Here is a 26,347-nt window from a genome sequence, read left to right as displayed (position 1 = left end):
CCTAGGGCAGCCTACCGAAGCAATAGAAATAAAAGCAAGAATAAACAAATGGGACCTAATGAAACTTACAAGCTTCTGCACAGCAAAGGAAACCAGAAGTAAAACAAAACGACAACCTACAGAATGGGAGAAAATTTTTGCAAATGAAGCAGACAAAGGCTTGATCTCCAGAATATATAAGCAGCTCATACGACTTAAGAAAAAAACAAACAACCCAATCCAAAAATGGGCAGCAGACCCAAACAAGCAATTCTCCAAGGAACACATACAAATGATCAACAGGCACATGAAAAAATGCTCAATATCACTAATTATCAGAGAAATGCAAATCAAAACTATAATGAGGTATCACCTCACACCAGTCAGAATGGCCATCATTCAAAAGTTCACAAATGACAAATGCTGGAGAGGCTGTGGAGAAAAGGGAACCCTCCTACACTGTTGGTGGGAATGCGGTTTGGTGCAGCCACTGTGGAAAACCGTATGGAGATTCCTCAAAAGACTAGAAATAGACTTAACATATGACCCAGGAATCCTGCTCCTAGGCATATATCCAGAAGGAACCCTACTTCAAAATGACACCTGCAGCCCAATGTTCATAACAGCACTATTTACAAAAGCCAAGACATGGAAACAGCCTAAATGTCCATCAACAGCTGACTAAATAAAGAAGATGTGGTATATTTATACAACGGAATACTATTCATCCATAAAAACGACAACATAACGCTATTTGCAGCAAGATGGATGTCCCTGGAGAATGTCATTCTAAGTGAAGTAAGTCAGAAAGAGAAAGAAAAATACCATATGAGATCGCTCATATGTGGAATCTAAAATAAAAAAAAAAAATGAACATAAATACAAAACAGAAACAGACTCACAGACATAGAATACAAACTTGTGGTTGCCAAGGGGGCAGGGGGTGGGAAGAGACAGACTGGGATTTCAAAATTTGTAGATACTGACAGGCATATGCAAAATAGATAAACAAGATTATACTATATAGCACAGGGAAATATATACAAGATCTTGTGGTAGCTCACAGCAGGAAAAAAATGTGACAATGAATATATATATGTTCATGTATAACTGAAAAATAGTGCTCTACACTGGAATTTGACACAATATTGCAAGATGAGTATAACTGAATAAAAAAATGAAAAAAAAATCAGACCAAAAATGATTATAAAAGATTTGGACAACACAATAACAACTTTGTCTAAATGAGAAAAAGAAATACTCCATGTAATAACAGTAGCAGACAACTTCTGAAAGAGTAGTAAGAACATGGAACTTTTTTTTTAAAAAACTGACCATATATTGGGACGTTAAAAAAGTCTAACCAAATTTCAAGCAATTAAATAATGCAGAGCATATTCTCTGACACCAATGTATTTAAACTGAAAATTAACACTAAAAAAGATAATTAGAAAAACTTTACATGTTTGGAATATAATAAATGTTACAAATAAATACTATATAAAAGTAATATTAAAGGTATATTTACATACCTAAATGCTTATATTAGGGAAAACAAGCTAAAAATTATTAACCTAAATATGCATCGCAGGAAGCTAGAGTAGGAAAAAGACAGCAGAAGGAAGAAATAAAAGTAACAGGAGACATTAATGAAATTGAAAACAAATCTACAATAGAGAAAGAATATCAATAAGGACAAAAATTGGTTCTCTGAAGATGGTAAAATTAATCAACCTCTGATGAAATTAATCACAACAAAAAGGGAGAATACACAAATAAGCAATATCCAGGATGAAAAGGGTAAAATAAACACAGATGCTACATACATTTGAGTCACACATACAAAAGTAAATTAAGTCGGTCTCAATTTCAAGTAATGGCCTAATTATTTAGATCAACATTCCCATTAAAAACAAATAAAAATATTGGTTAATATTTTTCAAAATCTTCTTTAAGTATCTAAGAGCTGACAAAACAATAAGGAATTAACAAATTAAAAGCTAAGTAGAACACATAATCAGCTTTTGCCCTAAGAGTATTTGCTAATCCCAAAGCATATGAAGAGCAGTTTTGATCACCTCATGATGCAAGGGGAACAGAAGACAAAGCCCAGGGTCAGCTCAAGACAGAAGGTCCAAAAGAAGACACCTCAAAACATTAAGCCAAAATGACAAAACACTACACACATCCTCAGGGAATGAGTAAACCAGGTATAAAATCCTTCTTCACATCACATTTTGCAGTGAGGTTGCCTTGGCATTCAGTAGCAAAAGAGGGGAGAAAATAAACAAAAAGAAAAGAATCTATAAATTTATGCACTGACCAGCCCTGGGAGAGATTTGCAGCCCAAATTGAAATCATCAGAATGGTCCCAGAAAATTCAAGCCATAAAGTTAAAGTGTCCCTTAAGTAGCACTGACTCTAATGCCACTAAGAAGTAAGTTCAAATTCTCTCTGAAGAAAGATACCCTTATCCTGGGCCTCAGGAACTTTCCGCAAAAATTTTTCAGACAATGAGAATAATCCTCAAAATAGCTAGGGGGTAATGGTGGATGTCAGATGACCTTCAAAGGAACAACAGTTCTCAACAGCAACAGTAGAAACTAGAAGACAGTAGTAAATTTTCAATAAGCTGGAAGAACCAAAAGCAACCAAAAACACAATAACCTAAAACTCTACACTCACGAAAATATCTTTCAAGACTTGAGATAAACATATAGACCTACTATGATAAAAGATGAAAAGGTGTGTCTCTAAGAGATCTCACTAAAGGAAATTCTAAATATGTTTCAGGCAGAAGTAAAATGACTTCAGGTGATGGTCTAGAGTATGCAAGAAAAATACAGAGAAAATAAAATAGTATATATGGGTAAATATAAATGAATTCTGACTTTACAAAATAATTAGGTAATAATGCCTCACAGAATTTTATTTTTTAAAGGACAGAATTAAAACACAGAGCAAAAGTTTAACTATAGAAGGGAGGGGAGTAAATGAGATTTCGGGCTCCCTGTACTATGCAGGAGGAAGGCAAAAGGTACGGATCTACTTCAGAATTTGAAAAATTAAGTATGTATCTTCTTATCTCTTTTTTTTTCACTTTAAAAGTCATACAATGTATCCATGGCATTTGATAAAATTTAACCACATATATGAAAATACTCAGAAAACTAGAATATTTTTTAACCTGTTCACACTGATAAAAAGCTACCTAATAAAAACCTGAACACAAAGCATACTCAACAGAGAAATATTAAAATACTCCCTTTAAAAGTTGGAATGTAACAGGAAAACCTACTATGACCACTTCTGTTCAACACTTCTTAGAGGTCCTAGCTAGTGCAGTAAGACAAATACCAATCAGCCAAACAAACAAATATCAAGTAAATAAAAAGAAGATAGAGAAAGTGGAAGGGAAAAAACAAGGCTGTCATTATTCAGATGATATGATATATACATAGAAAATTTGGAAGTCTCTATAGGTAAAAATACCATGTCTAATAGCATTAGAAAACTTGAAGGATCTAGGCATAAATGCAACAAAAATGCAAAAGCTTTTAATGGACAAAAATGTCTTTCAGTAAAATTTTAGCTATAACCAAAATAAATGCAGAAATATACTACAGAATGGATTGAAAGATGCAATGGGGTAAAAATGTCAAATCCTTCTAATTCATATATAGATTTATTACAATGCAATTCTAATAAAAATTCCAGCAGGTGATTTGTGGGACTAGGGAAGAGGAGGGTTGGAGAAGAGACAAGAGGGACTATGTTCTGCTTTTTCTAAAGAGCTTTAACATTTTTTTTGAAAATTTTAAACTATAAGAATATTTAATTTGGGGAAAGATAAACAGAACAAAGAAAAATATTAACAATGAATGAAAATGCACCAAAAATTCAACTGTTGCTTTTAGATGAAGGGATTTAGAGGCTCTCACCTTGACTCAAAAAAATTCCCATTCTTCCCAATCTTTCTTCAGTGAATCCCATTGTTTATCCCCCTATACACTGCTTCTTTTAGCTTTTAAAATTGAAAAACTGAAGTATAACAAGTATACAATAAAGCACACCAATCATGTTACTTTACAGTGAATTATCATGAAACACACAACCTTCATTAATCACTTCTGTGTTGTGAACAGAACATAACCAATACTCTAGAAACTCCTCTTCTTTTCCCAAATCTCAAAGGAGACTACTCTGTTGATTTGTAATTCCATAAATCAGTTCTGCCTGCTTTTAAAGTTTAGTTCATGTACATCATTCGGTATATATATATATTTTTTTCTGGTTCTTTTATTAAACATATTTTTGGGTTTTATCCATGTCACTGTGTATAGCTGCAGTTAGTTCCTTTTTTATGGTATTTCAATACATGAATGTACTACAATTTATCCATTTTACTGTTAATGGGCACTGAGTTGTTTCTAGTTTAGGAATATTTGGGATTCCCAAATGTTGGCATTATTTCTACAAATAATGCTGCTGTGAATATAATGTGCACTCGTCTACACATGTCCGTGACTTTCTACTGAGCATATATACTTAGGAGTGAAAGGGCTGGGCTATTGGTAATGTAAATACTCAACATAGAGTCCTACGGGTTTCCAAACTGTTAACTGTTCACATTCCTCATAGCAGTATATGAAAGTTCCAGCTGTTTCTTATCTTCATCAATATTTTGTACTGCCAAATCTTTTCATTTTAGCAAATCAATCCAGAAGGTATGTAGTAGTGCTTTGCTGTGGTTTTAATTTATATTTTCTAAATATTTAATGTACCTGGGCAACTTTTACCATGTCCACAGACTATTTGGATATCCTCTTTCATGAAATATCTATTCAGGGTCTGTATTTTTCTTAATGACTTAGTTTTTTATACATTCCTGATACAACTCCCTTGTCAGTTATATGTGCTTCAAATATCTCCACCCACTGGTTTCTCATTGGCTTGCCGTTTTACTATCTCATTGCCATTTTTGATGAATAGTTCTTAAATTTTAAAGAAATCCAATTTATCAAATTTTCCATTATAGTTCATCCTTGTGTGTGTGTGTGTGTGCGCACGTGCAAGCATATGTGCATAAGAGAATGCATTCTGTTGAAGAAATCTCTGCCTCCTCTAAACTCATGGAGATTTTTTTTTTTACTACATTTTATTCTTTAAAAGCATATTGATTCACCTTCCACATTTGGATCTACAATTGATTTCTGTATTATGGTACAAGGCAGGGATTCAGATTTCTTTCTTCTACGTGGATATCAAGTTACTCCTATTTTAGGGGGAAAATAATTAGTAATCAGAAGATCTGGGTTCTAATCCCAACTCTAAAATAATATGCAAACCACTCATCTCTTTAATTATGAGATTCCTGATCTAACTCAAATACATATTAGAATTACTGGATTAGGAGCTCTCCAGGTGTTTACAATATGGCAGTGGAAAAAGTTACATAAGCACTATAATATATTGTAAAAAGTATTGCATAATACTCAGCAATGCTTTTATAGATAAAATCTATAAAATCTGAACTAACTGGACAAGAATGAAAATAGTATAAAGAACAAAAAATGCCAAATGGAAAGAAGTACAAACTTAATTGTCACATAGTGTAAATGATAATTGGTAAATGCCAAGTAGAAAGATTTACAAAGTACCTGTTACACAGTAGGCATAAATGATGACTGGTACATGATGAGCTGGCAAATCGAGAAGCAATACAACACAGGAATTAAAAATGATAAAGTCCTGCCTATCTTAATATGAATAACTGTAATGAGAAAGAAAACTAAGATGGGGGTCGGGGGAGAAAAAATTTCTCTTTCCTTCTCTAAAGTCCAAATTTCAAAAGTGAGAAGTCCACATTTCAAGTCAGAAGACTGGTGTATAATCAAGTAAAACTGCAAAAACAAACAAAAACCTTTAAAGTGTCTGGAACATTAAAGCTGAAGGTTTTTTTTTCTTTTTTTTTTTTTTAATGCTAGAGATGACAACATAACCCTTTAAAAAATCATGCTCATGGCAAGAAAATTAACAGAGAGAATTCAAGTCTATACTTAAGATAATAATATTAATAGACAACAGAGACAATGCAGAATGTCCCATTCCACTAGCCCCTGGCAAACACATATACCTGAACAACAAACTTTAAACAGGTATGTACAAACCTAAAGAGAGAACAGAAGTCCGAGAGATAAATCTTGGCAAGAGTAACAGAGCACCAAAGACATAATGAACAAGCTCAAATTGAGAAGATGAGAAAATAGGTCTGACTGTTTTTTCAAAAGGTGTGTATGTGTAGGGAAGATTCTAAAAGTACAAGCTAGTAAGTTTGATTTTTTCACCCCTGGAAAATAATAGAAAAGGTTACTAAACATAAAGTTTAGAGGCACTTAAAAAATAAAGCTTTTTTTAAAACTAAAAACAGAATTGCTGATAAGTTCAAGATAGTAATCTTTTTTCCCTCTCTGACAGGATTATCAGACTGACAGATATATGACAAAGTTAATGATGCTTTTTGTAGACAAGATTGAAAATTCTGAACAGATTAATAAGGTTTTTAACTGTATGAACTGAATTCAATACAGTACTGTTGAATTAGTTAATGTTAACCTGGAGTGAGGATTCTAACATGAAACACTGTGAGGCTTTCTGTCTGTTCTCATGTATCTCTTGATAATTTCATCATTATTTTCAGTTACATAAAAAAGCTAGAAGGATTTTGAATGTAATAACCATGTTTTATATTGACACTATTAACACAGACATGGCCTGGGGCAAGTGGTTTAATCTCACTGGACCTATTTCTCCATCTGATAGACTAAATCGGTGGCTTTCAAACTTTTTGACAGTGATCCGTAGCAAGAAATATGATTGAGAACAATTAATTATGCATGTGTCTGTCTGTGTAACTAAAAGTTTCATAAAATAACTTACATTTACAACATAATGCCACTGATAGTTCCTACTCTGTATCATTATTTTTAATGTCCACTATGACCCACAAAGTTGATTTCATAATCAAAAATGAGACATAAAGTGTGGTTTGAAAAACTGGACTACTGCTTCCAAAGTTACTGATAGCTCTAAAATTTTATAAATACTTCTTTAATTTAGATATTGACATAAAATACATGATACCAAATCAGTAGATGAATATATTTGAGAGAAATAATAACAATGATTTCACAATGATAGAATTCATAATTATAACAAATATATGAATACTGGGTTGAAAACAAGATGAATCTATAGAACTAAGGGTCTACATTTAGGCTCAGAAATGCCCTCAACAAGTAAACAGTCTGTTAGCAAGTAAGATGAAAATGACCTAGAGGCTTTATTAACTATAAGTTTATCGAAATTTCAGTGGGATCTGCCAGTTTAACCAGTCTTGGTCTATAAATAAAATAGATAGTGAGTTTTTAATAAATATGGTGGTATAAATCAATCTTTCAGTAAACTTAATCTTGATCAGAGTTACTAGTTCTAGACCTCATCCTTTTTTATCAGATGTAACATATAAGAACAAAATATTACTAATATTATATGCATTAAAAATATTTAATAAAATTTTACTGACACAGTGCTATGTATTTCCTTTACCCAATTTAATTCTGAAACAATTCTGAGATGGATAGTGAAAAATATACCTCCATAAAAAATATAAAGAAACAATTTCAGAAAAGTTAAATATCCTACTCAGGTCATACATAGTGTTAACATAAATGCTGAAGCCAGGAATTGAACCCAGGTCTGTTGGAATACACATAATGATCTTTTAAGCTTTTAGCAGTGTTTACTAAAATAGCTGCATCCATGGCTTTAATGATTATTCAGCATAAATATATGGACCACTAATTTTAGGTATATTAACAGAAAATTAATTAAAATGTTTAAACATTTTAATTAATAATAGCAATAATGATTTCTTACCACTAAAGGGATGTTACTGTTTGCAATATTTTATCCAGGTCTCTTTACCTTATGTAGTGGCAGGTAAGTACTTTAATAACTCATTGAATTAGTTTAAAATTAATTTTTAAACTAATTCAATGAACCCCCACAAAAGCTGACAGTTGAATGTTTCAGTTTGGGAAATAGTGACAAATGGACTCCTAATCCATTCTTTAGCTACATTTGGAGTTAAAAGTACTTCCTCAAATATGTAAGACTTAATTTAAAAATGTCAAATTAAAAAAAAACCCTGTAGTTATATCTTTTATATTTCTAATAATTATTTTTGCTATTACCATAAAAGAAATCATACAATTCCTCCATACCCTCTGTAAAATATATAGAGGCCATACTGACTGATGATCATGGTTAAATTTAACTTAAGAAAAGCAAGCTATTGCTCTCTTGTACATCTGTTCTTGTTCTAATCAGTTAAAGTTCTAGGCATGTCAACAGTCAATTGTATTATTTAAACCTATTTATGCCAGCTGAATTTCTTACTGTAATCACATAATTCAATTAAATTTTATATAAACTGATTAAATGAGTGTAAAAAAAAGCTGTTTTATTGAAAACTAAATTGAATTCTTTAAAAAGGTTTGATAAAAGGCAAATCACAAAAAAAGCTTCTAATTACCTGTGGATAAGATAGTTATAATAGATTAGAAGAAAAAACTGTACTAAAGGAATTCTGTACTCAAGTTTGCTTCACAAGGGTCTTTAAGTTTTTAATCAACTTCTAAGAAAATGATAAGCAGTATCAGACTATAATTTATGCATTAAAGCCAACATTAAACTCCACCAACAAGTCAGCAGAACAATATTCATTTAGACATTCAGTCCACAAGTGTATATTGAACACCTAACCTGTACCAGGTATTGTTCTATGGCAGCAGTTCTCAAACTTTTTGGCCTCATGACCCTTTATACTCCTAAAATTACTGAGTAACCCCAAAGAGCTTTGTCTTATAGGTATTATCTATCAACATTTATGTGAGAAACTAAAGCTGAAAAAATTTTAAAACAGAAGAATACAACAGTACGCATTCTATTAGCTATCATAGCCAATGATGTCATAACTTACCATGTAGCTTCTGGAAAACTCAACTGTACAAATATGAGAGAATGACAGTAAGAAAGTCAAATGACTTAGTATTATTACAAAAGTAGTTTGACCTCAAAGATATCCTGAAAGAGTCTCAGGAACCCATAAGTATCCTTGGACCAGCCACTGAGAACTATTGTTACAGGGCTGAGGAACCAATAATGAATCAATTCCTCTCTTGTATAATTTGGTAAAGGAATAAGACAATAAAGAAATAAATGAATAAATATATGATCTCAGGTAATGGTAAATGCCATGAAAAATAGAACAGGACATGGAGATAGAAAGTGAAAACTGGGGGGTCTAGGGAAGGAATAAGGGCATATTAACTTCACATAGGATGGTGTGAAAACACCTCTAAGAAGAGATACTGAAGGAATGAGCCCTGCTAAAGTCTGAAGAAATAATGTTCAGATAGAGAAACAGAAATGCAAACACCCTGGAAGTCACTGACAGATTTCGAGCGGAGGAATGACCTAATCTGATTAACGTTTTTTAAAATACGACTCTGGCTTCCATATGGAACAAACTCGGAAGGCAGGTATAAAAATGGAAGTAGAGAAGTTATGAGGCTACTGCAGTAGTCCTACAAGAAATGTTGGTGACTTGGGTAGTAAAATAGCAGTGGAAGGATGAGATCTGAATGGATATGGGGGTTATTTTGAAGGAAAAGTCACAATAATTGCTTAAGGGCTAGACATGGGGTTGCGTGGGAAAAAAATGAAATGAAGGAAAGATGACTCCTAGGTTTTGCCGAGCAATGAGGTGAATGTTGCCATAAAGATATAGAGAAACCATGGGAGGTGGGAGAGATGAGGGGCAAAATCAACTTTAAGATGCTTACCTAGAATCTGAGTAAAAATACTGGATATGTAGGTCTGTAACTCAAGACAGAGGTCACAGCAAGAGATGCATTAGGTACTCAAGTACATGACTAGATGAGATCACCTAAAGAGTAAATGTGGATAAAGAAGAGAACCAGAGAACTGAGATCTAGAATTTTATCTTACATTAAAAGCTGTCAAATTAACGTACATTTATGTTTTTTTTTATGCTTGCCTTTTTCAAATAACTGCTAGTCCCAGTGATATCAGATAAGAGGGTTTGTTTTCAGTACCTCCTTTTTCATATTGGGACACTGACTCGAGAATCTCCTTCATCAAGAAGTATTCTGTATGTATATGTAAAACTGAATCACTATGCTGTACACCAGAAATTAACACAACATTGTAAACCGACTATACTTCAATTTAAAAAAGTTAAAAAAAAAAGGGTAATTCTGACCAAAAAAAAAAAGCATTCTGGAACTCTCTGGAACTCCTCTCTCAAACCAATAGCTCACTCCCGACACACAGGCACACTGTCTCTACTTCTAATCCTTCCCTCTCCTCTTCCAGGGTTGTCTCTTCTGTGCTCCTATGATTATCCTTACATATTTTCACAGAGGTCCTATTTAATATTCTATATTCTAACTGTTTGTCCTTTAGTGGTGTGAAACTTTCCTTATAGGAAGGAACCATGACCTTCATCTTTATGCCTTACAAAATGCCCGGCAGGTAACAATCTCTTAATGAACATTTCCTCAATGAATAAAAGGAAGGAGGAGCAACTTAAAGTCAGTCCAATTGCTACTTAGTAGGAAAGCAGGGATTAGCATCTAGGTTTCAGGACAGCCAGGTGTTCTAAACTCACTTCAGTCTGTCATTCAAAGAACTACACATTTGGACTGCATCTTATCTGTTTTATTTTCTATTTATCATCTGGTCTTGACTGTAAGTCTGTTGATCTACACAAAATTCACTTTTCCTCAGCCTATGCATCCATCTTATGTCTTACCTCTCCCATTAAAACCCTCCACCAATCCCTCAATTATCACCCTCTTCCCCTACACCAGCCACACACATATACACTTTCAGCAACACCCTATACAATTTGATTGCACATTGAAGCTGCTTTCTCAAAGTATACCAAAGGCCTTTGTAACAGTTAAAGTGTAATTTTCAAAATGGTAAAATCATGACACTCATACAAATATGAAATGAATATATAGCAAAGATTACATTTAACTCATTAATGAAAGAAGGAACAGTAAGATGTTAAAACTGGTTCAAATGATGGGAGGGTAATAGCTCAGTGGTAGACTGCATGCTTAGCATGCATGAGGTCCTGGGTTCAATCCCCAGTACCTCCATTAAAAAGAGGGGGAAAAAAAACTGGTTCAAGTGAGACTCTGACTTTCAGAGATACATATTCTCCAGTCTATAAAATTCATTTGTATGGCATGAACAGGATTAACTGCACTGGCATGGGCAGGAAACATTTATTCCCATATCAGTTTTCTAGAACTTAACTTTTACCCCTTTTTACAGAGATGTAAAACAGCCTAGTCAATCAAGGACAAAAATGTGTATCTCTAAATCAAAATAATACAATTCCTGGAGGGTCTTCTAGGTTGTGGAGGATCCAATGCCCAGCACTCAAGATATACAGTAATTTCTTCTGCCCATTTCCAAGTCTCTGACAATTTTTCTTGCATAACTGTCAAAACTCATTCCAATCTGCCCTCTTTAGCACAATGAAGGAAAATTCTTATCACTTTTGGTTTTCATGAGACAGCACTCTCCTGGCTCCCCTTCTCCCTGACTGATACTCTTCAGTCTCCTTCATCAGTTCCTATCCATCTTAAATATAGTATTCACAAGGTATTGATGGGTCTTATTCTATCCTATATCATCAGTCATTCTTCACTTATTAATTACATAAGAATTACTCCCACATCCAGAGCGCTAATGCCTGTAATCCCAAACCTGAACTTCTATTTTCTCCACTTCCCATTCTGATATCTTAGCAGTACCTCAAATTCATCATGACCTAAACTCACTCTTTCCACCATCTAAATGATTTATCCCTACATTTCCTAACTTAATGTCTAACTGTCAGAGGCATAAAACATGAGAATCTTACATTCTACTCTCTCCCTCACCTTCTTCTATGAAACTGCCTTTTCCAGACAGTCACCTAAACTATCCATTGTACCTCTACAATTACTCTCTTGCATCTTCTCCTTCTTCTGAGGCTTTTCCCTAATTCAAGTCTGTATTATGTTTCAACTTAACTGTTGATAAAGCTTCCTCACTGCTATATTCTTTCCTCTACCATTCACTCAGCTGCCAAAGTTATCTTTCCCGAAACAGGGGTCGAAGTTTTTTCTGACTTGGTCCCACTTTCTGATCTGGGTTCTTACATAATAGGCATCTATTGCTTGAGGGCATCCACTTACTTCCTAATCATTCTTCTTCAGTTACTTCAGTCCAGTCGAGCTGATTCCACCCATGAGGCACACAACTCCAGCTCAGACAACCAGGCTTACAATGACTGATTCAAAATTGGCCGAAATAGAGCCACTGAAGTGCTGTAGACTTTTACTGAGACTTCTGGGGCAAAAGTAGATGCTTTTTACTGTGTAACTGCTATTGTTATTGCTATATTTTACCATCAGAGGACAGCCTATCTGAAAAGCCAACCCAGAATATAATACATTCAAATGGGGAGAGAATCTATATACAGTAGATGCATATCCGGGGATCAGGTGAGAGATCCAAGCTGAAGATACTGATTTGTGAATTCTGGGCATACAGATGGTAACTGACTTTATGAAGAGAGAAGATAGCCTAGGAATAATGTAAAATGAAAAGAGGGTGGCGATCACAGACCTAAGGGGCATTTAAGGGTTAGAGAAGTCAAGGAAGAAACCGATTAAGAAAAAAAGAAGTCAAGAAAGAACACTAACAACTCTGGCACAAAAACAAACATAATAGGGAACCAAAGCAGAGGGAAGAGGAAGAAGGTGTGATCAAATGTGTCAAACACGTTGAAAAGTCTAGGAATGAAAAGTTTTAACGTATCCTTTGGATGAAAACAGTTTTGGTGGAGAAGGTGGGGATGGAACCAAGTTTGATGGGCACAAAGGTGAGTAGAAGATGAAGTCAGTCAGTATTAGACACCCTGTTTAGGAAGTGTGGCTATACAGGAACTGAGAAACAGCTGCAAGTGAAGAACATAGTCAAAGGTAGGTTTTGTTCCTGTTTGTTTTGTTTGTTTACAGAATTTGGTCTTTAGCATGTTTAAACGTTGACTGGAAGCAACTTAAAAAGAGGATGAGGTTAAAGAAATGGTGAGAGAGAATAAATAATAAAAAGTGAGCTTCATGATATATACATATATTAAAACATCATGTCTTATATCTTAAATAAATACAACTTTTGTCAGTTATACCCCAATAAAGCTGGAAAAAAATATGAGCAAAATTTTAAAAAACAGAGAACAGATGAAGATACCAGTTTTGAATAGGGTAAGCAATATCTCTTCCACTGAAATCATATAGTATAAGGAAAGAATGAGTAAGGATGTGGATACATTTATAGATCTGGTTACTGAAAATTAAGATATTCCACATGTGACAGCATCAACTATGTCATATACATGCTGAAGTTTAAATGTTAAAAAAATCTGTTCATCAAAAATTATTTTTCAGAATTATGAGTTTCATATATATGAGCATCTAAGTTAAAGTAATTGTCCCTCTTCTAAATCCTAGACTTACAAAGAAAATTAAAAAGATTATTATCAAATGCCTACTTTGTACAAGACATCACACTAGACATATTGGAGAATACACAGAGGGCTCTTCCTCCAGATATTTGCATAGCTTGTTTTTCTTGTTCTCACATTCTCCATTACACTTATCACTACCTGACATATTATATTTATTTTATTGTGTGTTTTTCCTCCTAGACTAGAAGCTCCTCAAGGGAAGAGACTTTTCTGTTTATTCATTGTTGTATCCTCAGTACCAAGAATGTGCCTGCCATGAATATGAACACGAAATAGTTTTTATTAAATGAAATGGTATCATCTCTTTAGGTAGAAGAGGTATAATCCATTAAATGAGGGAGAAATAAATGAGGACTACATCAATATTTACAAATCACAGAAGTAAATATTAAGGATGATACAAGAATAAATATCCCAAAATGGTATAAGGGTTAACAAAGACTGTTAATCTTCCAGACAAGGTGATAAAGAAAGGTATTATGGAAAAGGTGGCATTTGGACTGGGCTTTAAAGAGGAGAGTACACTTTTTGTTTCTTGGGTTTTTTTTTTACATGTACAATTCAATGGTTTTTAGTATATTCACAAAGTTATGCAACAGTTACCTTCTATAACATCTTCATCACCTGAAAAAGAAACCTCATGATCCTTAGCTATCACCTCTCAACTCCCTCAACCCCTCCCCTCCAGCCTAAAAAGTCACTAAAGTCCTTTCCGTCTCTACACATTTACCCATTCTGGACATTTCACATAAAAAGAATCAAATAATATATGGGATTTTTGTGACTGGCTTAATCACTTAGCATATTTTCAAGGTTCATCCATGTTTTAGCAGGTATCAGTACTCCACTCCTTTTTATGATTGAATAATATTCCATTGCATGGATAGACCATATTTTGTTTAGCTATTCATTAGTAGATGGACATTTGGGTTGTTTCCATCTTTTGGTTATTATGAATAACAGTGATTCTATGAACATTCACTTAAAAGTTTTTGTGTGGTATAACTTTAATAAACATTGTGTAGGAGTAATCTAAAAACAAATGACACAAATGAGCTTATTTACAAAACAGAAACAGACTCACAGACATAGAAAACAAATTTATGGCTTACTGGCAGTGGGGAGGGGGTGAGGAGGGATAAATTGGGAGTTCAGGATTTGTAGATTCTAACTACTATATATAAAATAGATAAACAAGCTCCTACTGTATAGCACAGGAAACTATATTCAATACTTTGTAATAGCCTATAATGAAAAAGAATATGAAAAGGAATATAAATATATGTGTACATATATATATAGGTATACAACTGAATGACAATGCTGTACACCAGAAATTAAACACAACATTGTAAACTGACTATACTTCAACTAAAAAAAAAAAAGAAAGAAAGAAGTGAACAATCAACTATACTGCAATAAAATAAGAAGTGAAGGAAGGAACTATAATATTTTAAATCATTCAAACCTAAAAATTACAAATTCAAGATAAAGTATTCACTGGTCTTGAGATCAAATGAGGCAAAGTGACTTTTCATAAAGCTTAATTTACTCAAGTCAAAGGACTGTCCTTTATTTTGCAACAATGTCCTTCAAACTTTTTAATGTTAAAGTATTCTTTTTAAATGAAATGATGGCAAAGCAAAAGGTAGTTTTGTTATATTACTCAGGCAAAATAGATTTTTAAAAATGTAATACCAAGCTAAGTAGTTTGCACATTATTCCATGGTCAATAAGGAAATCAATAGTTGTTTAAATATAAAATTATTGACTCTTGGATATCATTTCATTCAGCAGTAACTGAGTTACTACTATATGAAAAGCACTGAATTTGATGTTACAAGAACAGACTAAATAAAATTCTGCCCTTGCCTTTTTATAACAGTGTTCAGTGGAAGAAAAGTCTTTCTCTATTCATTATTTATATCTTTACTCATTTATTACTTATCAAGTGCAATATGTAGTAGTAAAAAAATCCTTTTTAAAAGGAAAATACGGGATTATTCCTATTGTGCTTATCAGTTTTATTTCACTTATTAGTTAAACCCTAACCTACAGAAACTTATAGTCTAGATTTTATAAATTTATAAACTGCTCTAGGAGAAACTGACTGCAGGCATTTAATTAGATATTATTTACCTAGGGCTTCTAATTTAGGAGCAAATAGCTAATAAGCACTTACTATTACCACTTACATTTTAAGCATTTTACATCTGATGACTAATTTAATCCTAACAATCTTGTGAAAAGGGAATTATTACTATATTATTGTTAAGATATTAATAGATTAGAATATGTTACATTTATCATTTTTTTCCAGAATCAACATTGATACCAATTCTGCTAATGAAACTGTTTTATATACAGTTGTTGTATCATTTCCATCAGCACACAAAGATACTGTAACTTCTCCCATCTTAAAAAAAGAAAAAAAAATCCCCTCTTGACTATATTCCCCTCCAGGAACTACATCATTTCTCAGATTATTTCTAGAGCAAAACTCTGAAAAGAGCAGTCTACATGAGTTATCTCCCATCTTCTCTCAGCCTCTCTCTTGAGCCATTCCAAATAGGCTTTTGCTTCAGACACTACTCAAATCACTCTAGTCAAGATTACAAATGATCTCAAAATGCTAAATACAATTTTTAATTTTCAGTCCTCATTTCACTTGACCAGCAACTTGACATAAGTTAAACACTCTCTTCTTTACTTAGTTTCTAAGACATCATACTCTTCTGGGTTTTCTTACAAGATGTTCCTTCTCAATCTCCTATGCTGGTTCTTATACAGCTCCCACAACTTGTAAACAGAATTCCCAAGGCTCAGTTCTTGGACCTCCTCTCTTTTCTATCTACATTTACTTTCTTTTTTTTTTTAATGGAGGTACTGGGGATTGAACTCAGGACCTTGTGCATCCCAAGCATGCACTCTACCACTGAGCTACACCCACCTCCCAACATTTACTTTTTTAAAGTCCTCATATAGTCTCATGGCTCTACTAGAATGTAGCTTCAACAAGGTAGGGATTTTTTTAAGCTATTTTATTTGTGCTCAATGCCCTGCACCTAAAACAGTGCCTGGCACATAGTAGGTGCATGCCAAATATTTGTTCATGAATGAATAGATTAATAAATGGCTATAAACTGATGACTCTCTAATTCATATCTACTGCCTGGATCTCTGTCCTGAATTTCAGATATATTCAACTGCCTACCTGCTATTTCCACTTGGATGTGTAACAAAAATCTCAAACTTAACCAAGCTCAAAGGAGAACTCAAATCACCTTCCCAATGGCTTCTGCAACTGACTTCACTTTCTTAGCAAAGTGCAGCTCCATCCTTCTAGATCCTTTAAGTCCCTCAAGTCAAAAAATTTGAAATCATTCCTAATTCCTTCTCTTTCTCTCACACCACATATCCAATCTGTCAATAAATAATGTGGATTCTGCCTTCAAAACATACTCAACATTTGACTATTTCTCACCACATCCATCACGATCACCAAGCCATTATCACCTCTCACCTGGATAAATGCAATAGACTCCTAACTGGTCTTCCTGCTTTTGTCCCCCTCCACCCAACAATTCAGTCTGTTCTCAAAATCACAGCCAGAGAAGTTTTTTTTTTTTTAAACTTAAGTCTAATCACATCACTTCTCTGCTCATAATCCTGCAATTATTCCCACGTTTCTCTCAGTAAAAGCCCAAATCTTGACAACTGCCTATGAAGCTCTACTTAGTCCGGCCCTATTACATCTCTGAACTCATCTGCTACCTTTCCTATCACTTATTCTGCTCTGCTTCATATTAGTTTCTTTTGCTGTTCCTTCCAAAGGTTCCACGTATTTCCACCCAAGGACCTTTTCTCTTACTGTTCCTTCTCCCTGGAATGCTTCCCGCAAGATATCTGTAACCCATTACTTGCTTCATCACTTTGTTCAATCGTCACTTTCTCTGAGTTTTCCCTTATCACCATATTTTAAATTGCAACGCCAATCCCACCCCCTTATATTTTCTATCCTCTTTCTCTGTATTTCTGAACATCACTTATCACCACCAAATATTATATTCTTTCTGGGACATGTGCTCGAAAAGGGCAAAAATTTCTGTCCGTTTTGTTCACTACCATATCCCTGGTGTTTAAAGCAGTGGCTGGTATACAGAGAGTGATCAATAATCTATTTGTTTAAAGAATGCTTTCATTTCCACCAGGGGAGCCTAATAATCATCTGGCCTGGCATTTCAGGAAAAGATCATAAAGCTTCTCTAAGACTTCTTTCAGTGCTCTGAATCCTAGAAAGATTATTCTTTGCCTAGAAAGAAAAACTGTGCTTTGCCTAGTCAACCACAAGGAGGAGTTGAGAGGAAAAGCTGAGCAAAGAGAAACCATTTAATATTGTTTCCCTTGCTTTTCCTACGGCGGCCTCAAGGTGGAAGAAAACTGGATCTGGAGGCGACAGTACTGAATGAATGATTTTCTCCATACTATGAGTTTCCTAGACACACACAAACGTAAGCATTAAAAACTGCAATCCTTTCAAATGCCACAAAGAGGCCAAGAAAATCAACCCACGGCTACTGGGGACTGGAAGGGTGTTTTTTAATTCCACCACTAAGAATTCAACATAAATACAGGGGAAAAGTTCCTATTAGCTCAGAGACATGTAACTCACACCCGAAGGCCAAAGTGTTCCAGGTTGCCAGTACTCTCTGGCCAGAGAACTATTAGGTCCGTTCTATTTGATACTTGAAAACCTGCAATAATTAAAACAACATAAGCAAGGCGGTCCCGGGTCTAAATTCTCAGATCTGGCCAATCCCTTGTAAAGTCCTGATTCATTCAACATCGAAATCAATTTCTCACAGGATCCTGACTCACCGCCACCTGTTGATGCCCACATTGGAGGAGCCGGCGAACCAGGGATCGAGGATGTAGACGCAGCGGATGGTGTCGGCGCCCTGAATGCACTCTTTCAGGGCGGGGTTGTCGTGAAGCCGGAGCCCCTTTCGGAACCAGTGCACGGCGTTCACCCCCATCCCGGGGTCGCCACCGAGTTCTTCCGCGGAGAAATTCAGGGCAGGAGGCTGCGGCTCATAACCGACACCTCCGCTTCCAGGAGAATGGTCGCACCCAAGGAGTGAGGAAAGGGCGGCAGAGGGGAGCCAGGAAAAAATGAGTCCAAGGAGGGAACCGGAGACGGAGAGGGCGCTGGAGGCGCAGCTGGAAGATGAATGGAGGTAACCCAGTCAGCGGAGTCCAGGTTTCACGCCTTTTAGGAGCCAGCACCCGCCGCAACCCCCTGGACGAGACGCATAACTTTGAGGGCCTAGGACCCTCGGAGAGCGAGCGAGTTCCACGAGCCCGAGCCGCCACGACGGCCCGAGCCGGTGCGGGCAGCCCCAGGAGGTTCGTCACGGAAACCTCGCCCTACCGAGGCGGCCCCTGAGGAGCAAACGGCCCGCCTGAGGCGAGCCACCGACAGGGATGAGAGAGAATTCAGCCACTTGTTGGTCACGCTGCCTCTTGGCCCGGGAAAGAAGAGTAAGGACGACGCACGGAGGCGGTGGTCGCGGCCGCTGGACGGCTGCCGGCTGGTGACCGGTCCCGAGGCTGCCCGGGTGACTCCGCCGCCACCGCCGCGTCAGCGGCCTCGGCCCCGCCCTCGGCTCCTCATTGGAGGGCGCGCTCCCCACGTGACCACCGGCACCTCACGTTTCTGAAGTGTGTTTACTACAGCGGCTCTGACTGGGGAACTGCTCGCGCCTCAGTGGCTTCTAGTGGTGGGCGGCCGCTCCATCTCAAAACTTTCGCTCCTCATCCAGTTGCCGGACTCTCTGCCTCTTCGCCTTTTCCCTGCTGACAGGCCACAGCTGCCTGGAAGCGCCCACGGTAACACAGGCCCCATGTGAGGTAAGGCGTAACCCCGCCCTCGGGGTCCGTGAGCGTCCACCATTGGCTGAAGCTCACCGAGACCCGGATGAGCACGGGGATGCGGGGAGCTCGCGAGCGCGCGCTCGGCTGGGGTAGAGGGGGTGTGCGCGTGCGCTCTCGCTGCGTTCCGGAGGGAAGGAGGACGCGGCGGGCTGACTCGAGCGTGCTCGGGGATTCCTTCCGTGGGGTTTGGAGAAGGTCTGAAAGTAGCTTGGTATCTTACCAAGAGTCAGTGGGGAAGCCGGGCGTGGAGTGAGGGCAGGTTGGGGTGGAAAGGGCAGACAGAGTAGGAAGCTTCACGTAGACTTAGAGCCCAAACCATGTGCTTCAATCCAGCTTTGGTTGGAGAACCCAACCCTACTTCAGTGTGTAGAGCTGGCCCTATTACCATTCTTGTGAGTCTTGCGGCGTGGTATCCTTGCACGTGTTCTGGAGAAGAGAGATAATTGGCAGGGCGGGTGCCAGGCATCCCTGGAATTCATACTATCTGTATATCATCAACATATTGATGCTTAGATGCTCTAGTGCCTTAAACTTAGAGCGGTTTAGCGGGCTCATCATGATGGGGCCTTTGCCTACCTTTCCAGCGACAATGAACTTAAAGCCATGCCATTTCTTAGACATGTGATGGTCGTATGTTCATTCAACTATCACTTACCGAATGAAATGGGCACTGTTCAAAGTGCTGGATATACAGGAGAGAAAGGGACAAATACCTCAGCACTAATGGAGTTCACTCTCTTATCTTTTATACCTGCTATTTTTTCCTCTATAAAGTGCCCTTCTTTAGAATCTGCTGCTCACTACAACCACCTTTGAGCTACCTGGTATGTTTCTACACATTCAAATGTTTACTGAATGAGTTAGTGAATGAATGAATGCTGTTTATCACCAGTGTGTTTGGCAAAGTTGAAAGGAGGAAGGGTATGTTTGAATTATGTACCTCTAAAATTCATATAACCACTAGTACCTGTGAATGTGACCTTATTTGGAAATAAGGTCATTGCAGATGATCAAGTTAAGATGAGGTCATTAGGGGCCCAAATCCAGTGACTAGTGTCCTTAAAAAAGGAGAAGTTTCGATATAGACACAGACACAGACAGAGAGAAGGCTATGTGAAGATTGAAGTTATGCTGCCACAAACCAAGGAACTGCTCAAAGCTAGGAGAATGGCCTGAAACAGGTCCTTCCCTAGTGTCTTCGGGGGAGAATGGCCCTGCCAACACTTTGATTCCAGACTTCTGGCTTCCAGAACTGTGAGACAATAAATTCCTGTTGTTCTAAGCCGTTCATTTTGTGGTACATTGCTACAGAAGCTCTAGCAAACTAATACAGCAATAATGTAAATGCAGTCATCTAGTAAGCCAGTATGTCTGGATAGTCTTCCCTAACCCTGCTTCTGTTACCATCAGGAGGACATAACAGCCTGTCTTTGATTTCTTAAGAACTTTTAAAATTATACAGTATGTGAAAACCTGTTGTTCACTATAAAGCAGTGAACAGTTATTTTTATCAATGGGGATGAGCCTGGTTAGTTAGCATTTTGAGGATCCCATCACCTATGCAGAGGATGTGGCAAACAGAGCTGTCCCCTCATTTGGATTGCCTCATACTCCAGGGTCTATTGACTTTTTAATATACAATGTTTCATGTTTCATTTTAGGCAGTTTGAGAGTAAGCAGATTGTGTCTAAAGACATAAGTATTGTTTTCAAGCATCCAAATGAAACAGTGGGAGGTAGAAAGAGAATATTGGTTTGTGTAGAGTTGGCTTATGTTGGCTGATTGTCCATTCAATAAAGATGGATTTTTTTTTAAGAAACAACTGTTTGTGGGTGTGTGTGTAACTTTCATTTACACATAAAAATACTTATAAAAGCATCAGTACTGGCAACTGTGCATTCCTCAAAGACAGAGGGTTTCTATGGCAAATAGATTGTTACTTTTAATATATCTCTGTTTTGAGGGAGGAGTAACCATTGAAGAAAAGCTGTGACTTATTGAGCACCTATTATATGTCAGGTACTTTATATAGGTTGTTATTAATCCTCATAATTTTATGAGGCAGTTTATTATTTAATAATAATTTATGCTCAACTTACAGATGGAGACACTATAGCTCAGAAATACAAATAAGTAGTAAAACCAGGTGAAAAAACCAAGACTGTTTCTGAATCCAAAGCTCTTTCCTTATCATTCCTTATCACATACTATCCCTCACTGACACCACCACTCCCTTTCTTTTTCAGAGTGAGTATTTATGTTTGAAAAAAGAAAGAAGAGATGAGGGCCATTGTCAGGAATCTCTTATGAAATTCTGGCTGGCTTTAACATCCAGGTGGTAGAAAGAGGATGGGACAGTGAGGAAGAGATTAGGTTATATCTCACCTCACCATTAATTAGTTGATGATCTTGAGCTAGTCATCTAGGCTTTCTTGGCCTGCTTAATTCATGTAGAAAATGTGGGGATGAACTAGATTTTTAAATTTTCTTTACTATTTAAAAATCCTTGGGTTCTAAGAGCACAGCCCTGTCAGTCTCAAAAATAATGTGAAGAATCCTGTTAAACGTTCTTTAACTGCCAACAGTGTTAAAAACAAACAAACAAACATTATCTCTTTGATTTCATGAATACCCTTGATAAAAGTGTGTCAGCCTCTGTGTGAAAGCCTGTGTTCTCCCTTGACCCCATCTTACAGAGGTGATTTTTGGCACGTGTTATCAACACACAAATGATGAAGGAGTAGACAGTGTGATCAACTCATTCAGTCTTGATGTGATGTGAATGTTAGGCCAGTAGCCCCTGGCAGAGTGACCCCCAGCACTAGGGTCTTTGGGAGACTGAATTTAAATGTTACAGGATTTTTAAAAATTGAGGTAACATTTATTTATAAAACTATATGTTTCATGTGTACAACATTATAGTTTGACTTCTGTATACACTACAGTGTGATCACCAACCAAAAGTTTAGTTTCTATCCATCACTATACAGTGGGCCTCCTTTACCCATTTTGCCCTCCCCTTTATAATCATTATTTTTTTAAAGATAAATTATGACTCTCATATGAATATAAAATGAACACATGTCAAAAAATTAACTTGTTAATTAATGAGGGAAACAACAAGGTATTACAATGGAATAAAAGGAGATTCCAAAGAACAGTTACATACATAGGCCATTAGGAAGGCTAAAAATAAATTTGCTTAATATATGCAAAACACTTCTACAGAGGGATGGGAGGAGGGAAATCAGTTTCATTTTCACAGGACAAAATCCACTTGCATGTTCATGAACAGCATTCATTTGCATTGCTATCGGTTATCTACAATTTACAGAGTTATAAAGTAGTTTAAAGATAACGACAGGCAGAGAATAACTTGAAAGGTGCCCACACAAGAGACCTAGTAATCTTTTTTGCCTATTTCAAAGCATTCATAATTTTTGTCACCTCCTCAGAGAGGTCTTCCCTGCCAGCCCCTTCTTAGTTTCTATTATGGTTCCCTATTTACCTTCATCATAGCATGACTTGTGATCTGTACTTTTTTATGATTTACTTATTTATTATCAGACAATCTATGCCTGTCCCCACCTCATATGCAAGCTCCAGGAGCACAGAGATTTTGGTGTATCATATTCCTCATTATACCATTAGCCACAGTACCTGGTACCCAACAGACTCTCAATCAGTGTTCTTCTACAGACCATGATAGCACCCAGTTGATCACATGAACACTGTACTTCATCCAAATGTCAGTTATCAATTTATTGGGTCTCAGTTCCAAATTCACCTTTCATGCTTCCTCGAAGTAAGGGTTTCTCCTTCACCATGTTAAACATTGTCAGTAGAGGGCGTTGGAGGGAAACTGAAGGCGGGAGGGGCTTCTCCTCCTGGTTCTGGTATGCTGGGTTTCTTTTTTTGTTCTACTCCAATGCTGCCAGAGGCACTTGGGCGAGGAACATATAGTAGGCTCTCTGGCACTCCCTATTCGTGGGTACCACATCCACAGATTCAACCAACTGTGAATCAAAAGGTATTTGAAAAGGATTCCAGAAAGTTCCGAAAAGCAAAACTTGAATTTGCCACTCACTGGCAACTATTTATATATCATTTACATTGCATATACATAACATTTACATTGTATTGTAAGTAATCCAGAGGTGACTTAAAGTATACAGGAGGATACATGGAGGTTATATGCAAATAATGTGCCACTTTATATAAAGGACTTGAGCATCCGCAGATTTGGGTATCCTTGAGGGGAGCAGAGACATCTGGGAAACAATCCTCCAGAACACTGAAGGATGATTAGACTGTAGAGTTCACTTCTATCAAGTTTCAGTGGCATCCCTGCTGGTGAATTCCCAGCAAGCAGCTACCCCACCTCAGCCCACCTGAATTCTGGCCAGGTGTTTCCTGTGGCCACTCCCAATCATGGTTGTCTTTCTACCAGCCTTGGTGAGTGCAGACCAGCTCTGGCCCAGGGTGGCCCAGTTGACTTCTTCACCATCCTTCGCCAGTGAGGTCTGAATCTTAACCTAAGAGATGGCACCTGGCACTCTGCCTTCCAAGTTTGTCCTTCCTTTGGTACCCTCCCTCAGTCCCAGGGTATTCTTCATAGTTTCCTTTCTCCCTTTATAATTAATCCCCTGTGGTGATTAATAATTCTTTTTATTAAACGTTTCCTGTTGGATTTGCCATGTGGTTTCTGTCTCCTCATTAGACACTGACTGATGCAGCCCATTAACAACGATGTACTTGTGAATAGTTTTCTCACTTGTTCTTAATCTTTTTCCTGACCAAGTGTATTTTGAAAGTGTAAATAGCTACAAATGTGGCAATATGTTACTGTGACATATTAGCCAACATTTTTTGCCCCCCAGTGTTTTTTGTCCTGTGACTATCCCTATTCAGGCCTTTGGATGTGAGTCCTCTTGCCTCAGAATGGCAGAAATAGAAGTCCAGGTGGCTCAACATTTTTATTTTAAATTCAAGAGCCTTGATTCAGATGTAAATCAGGAAAGATTTGCTTCTCCCCTTCCCCTTCCCTTAACACTGTATGAAAATTCTCTCAGCTGGGGTGGGATATGAGTGCCATCTGAGGAAAATGAGATAGATAAGTAGATATCTTTTCTAAAATAAGAAGATAGTGTCTCACCTACCCTTATTGGATTAGCACCATATTCCTAGATAAGCTTAGGGTGATCTGAGAGTAGAAGAGACTTGTGCCAACTTTCTATTTGAAATCTGGAGGCTGGTCCTCATGGAATTTCCATTACAATTTTACTGTGGCCTAGCTCAAAAGCCTAGGAGAGATGCCATTGGACAGAGAGGGTCTGGGAAGCCCTGCCAAGTAGGATGCTGGCTAAGAGAACAGCTGAATTTTTCTAGACCCCCCCCCCCCCGCTTCCTTAGAGGGCTGTGAAAGTTAGCTGAAAGAGAAAAACCAGTTAACCAAGGGGTTTTGCCAAAAGGTACAGCATGTGCAGAATGTCACAAGAGGTTGTGACCAAGGACTAGATGGGACATGGGCATCTCAACAGATGCCATCCCAGAGAGATAACAACACCTGAGGACGGGACAGGATCAGACATTCAGCTGATGTGAGTGTTGGCAAGTAAGGAATGACAGTCAGATCTCCTTCCTAAAGATGCACCATTCTCTAAATATCCGGGAACTTAAATGCTACCCTGGAGAGAAGCAGAGGAAAGCAGTTTTTTTTTTTAAAGGAATTGATTGAGTTTAAAGTTGGGATGACAGGAAAATCCTGAAATGACCAATAAAACCTGGAATTGACTAGACCAGTTTTCAACCAGTGAGCAGACTTGGACTTTTAAGACAGAAACTACATTTAGCCATAGAAAAATAAAGACAGTTACTTTTGGACTATGATTTGTAGACTAAAAAAATATGGTACTTGCTATAAAATCCAGCCAGTTATTAGAGAAACTCCAGAGAACTTACACAAGCTATCTGGCCCTGGGGTCTGGTCTGTATCCCTCCCCTCCTCACTTTCCCTCTTCCTCTCTCCTTGCTTTTCCTCAAGCAGGCTAAGAATGCTTCAAGGACTTTGCACTTGCTGTTTACTCTGCCTGGAATGTTCTGTCCCAAGATAGTCTCATAGCTCCTTCCTCATTTTATTCAGGTGTCTGCCCCAGTGTCATCTCCTTGGGGTGGCTTTTTCCGTCCACTGTATCTACACTCCTCATCATTCTAAAATTCCATTACCCAGCTTTATTTTTCTTCTATCACTCATCAGTACCTGAATTATAGTATATATTTATCTGTTTGGTTACATGTATGTATTCATCAGCTCAGGCTGCTGTAACAAAATACCATAGACCAGGTGGCTTCAACAATAGAGATTTGTTTTCTCAGAATTCTGTACACTGGAATCCAGGATCAGGATACTAGCATGCTTGAGTTCTGGTGATAGCCCTCTTCCTGGCTGCAGATTGTCTTGTTGTGTCCTCACATGGGAGGGGGAGAGAGAGAGAAAGAGGGAACTCTGGTGTCTCTTCTTATAAGGACATTAATTCTACTGGATCAGGGCCCTACACTTATGACCTCACTTAACCTTAATTATTATCAGAAATGCCCTATCTCCAAAGACAGTCACTTGGGGGGGGGGGTAAATCTTCATCATATGAATTTGGGGGAGGGAGTTGTACACAATTCAGTCCATAGCAATGTCTCTCCCTACTCTATAGAATAAGCCCCATAGTATGGGCTGGAATGTTTGTGTTCCCCTCAAATTCA

The 26,347-nt window shown here is 37.3% G+C and overlaps 2 protein-coding genes across 4 annotated transcripts in view; one reads left to right on the top strand and one right to left on the bottom strand.

Annotated features, from left to right (window-relative positions):
- The window catches only part of CRY1 (cryptochrome circadian regulator 1), a 74,045-nt gene extending 54,753 nt beyond the window's left edge, over positions 1-19,292 (bottom strand). Inside the window, exon 1 of the mRNA XM_010970474.3 lies at positions 18,536-19,292. Coding sequence (XP_010968776.1) covers positions 18,536-18,693 — 158 coding nt within the window. The 5' untranslated portion in view covers positions 18,694-19,292. The remainder of the gene's footprint in view (positions 1-18,535) is intronic.
- An 88-nt stretch (positions 19,293-19,380) lies between these two features.
- The window catches only part of ABTB3 (ankyrin repeat and BTB domain containing 3), a 505,725-nt gene continuing 498,758 nt past the window's right edge, over positions 19,381-26,347 (top strand). For all 3 annotated transcript variants that reach the window (XM_074375114.1, XM_074375117.1, XM_074375115.1), the window contains exon 1: positions 19,381-19,567. The gene's annotated coding sequence lies outside the window, so the exon portion shown is untranslated. The remainder of the gene's footprint in view (positions 19,568-26,347) is intronic.

This window comes from Camelus bactrianus, chromosome 12 (genome assembly GCF_048773025.1).
Source record: "Camelus bactrianus isolate YW-2024 breed Bactrian camel chromosome 12, ASM4877302v1, whole genome shotgun sequence".
In the NCBI taxonomy this organism is placed as follows: Eukaryota; Metazoa; Chordata; class Mammalia; order Artiodactyla; family Camelidae; genus Camelus; species Camelus bactrianus.
Note: the sequence above shows the minus strand (reverse complement) of the source record. Positions and strands in the feature narration are given on the sequence as shown.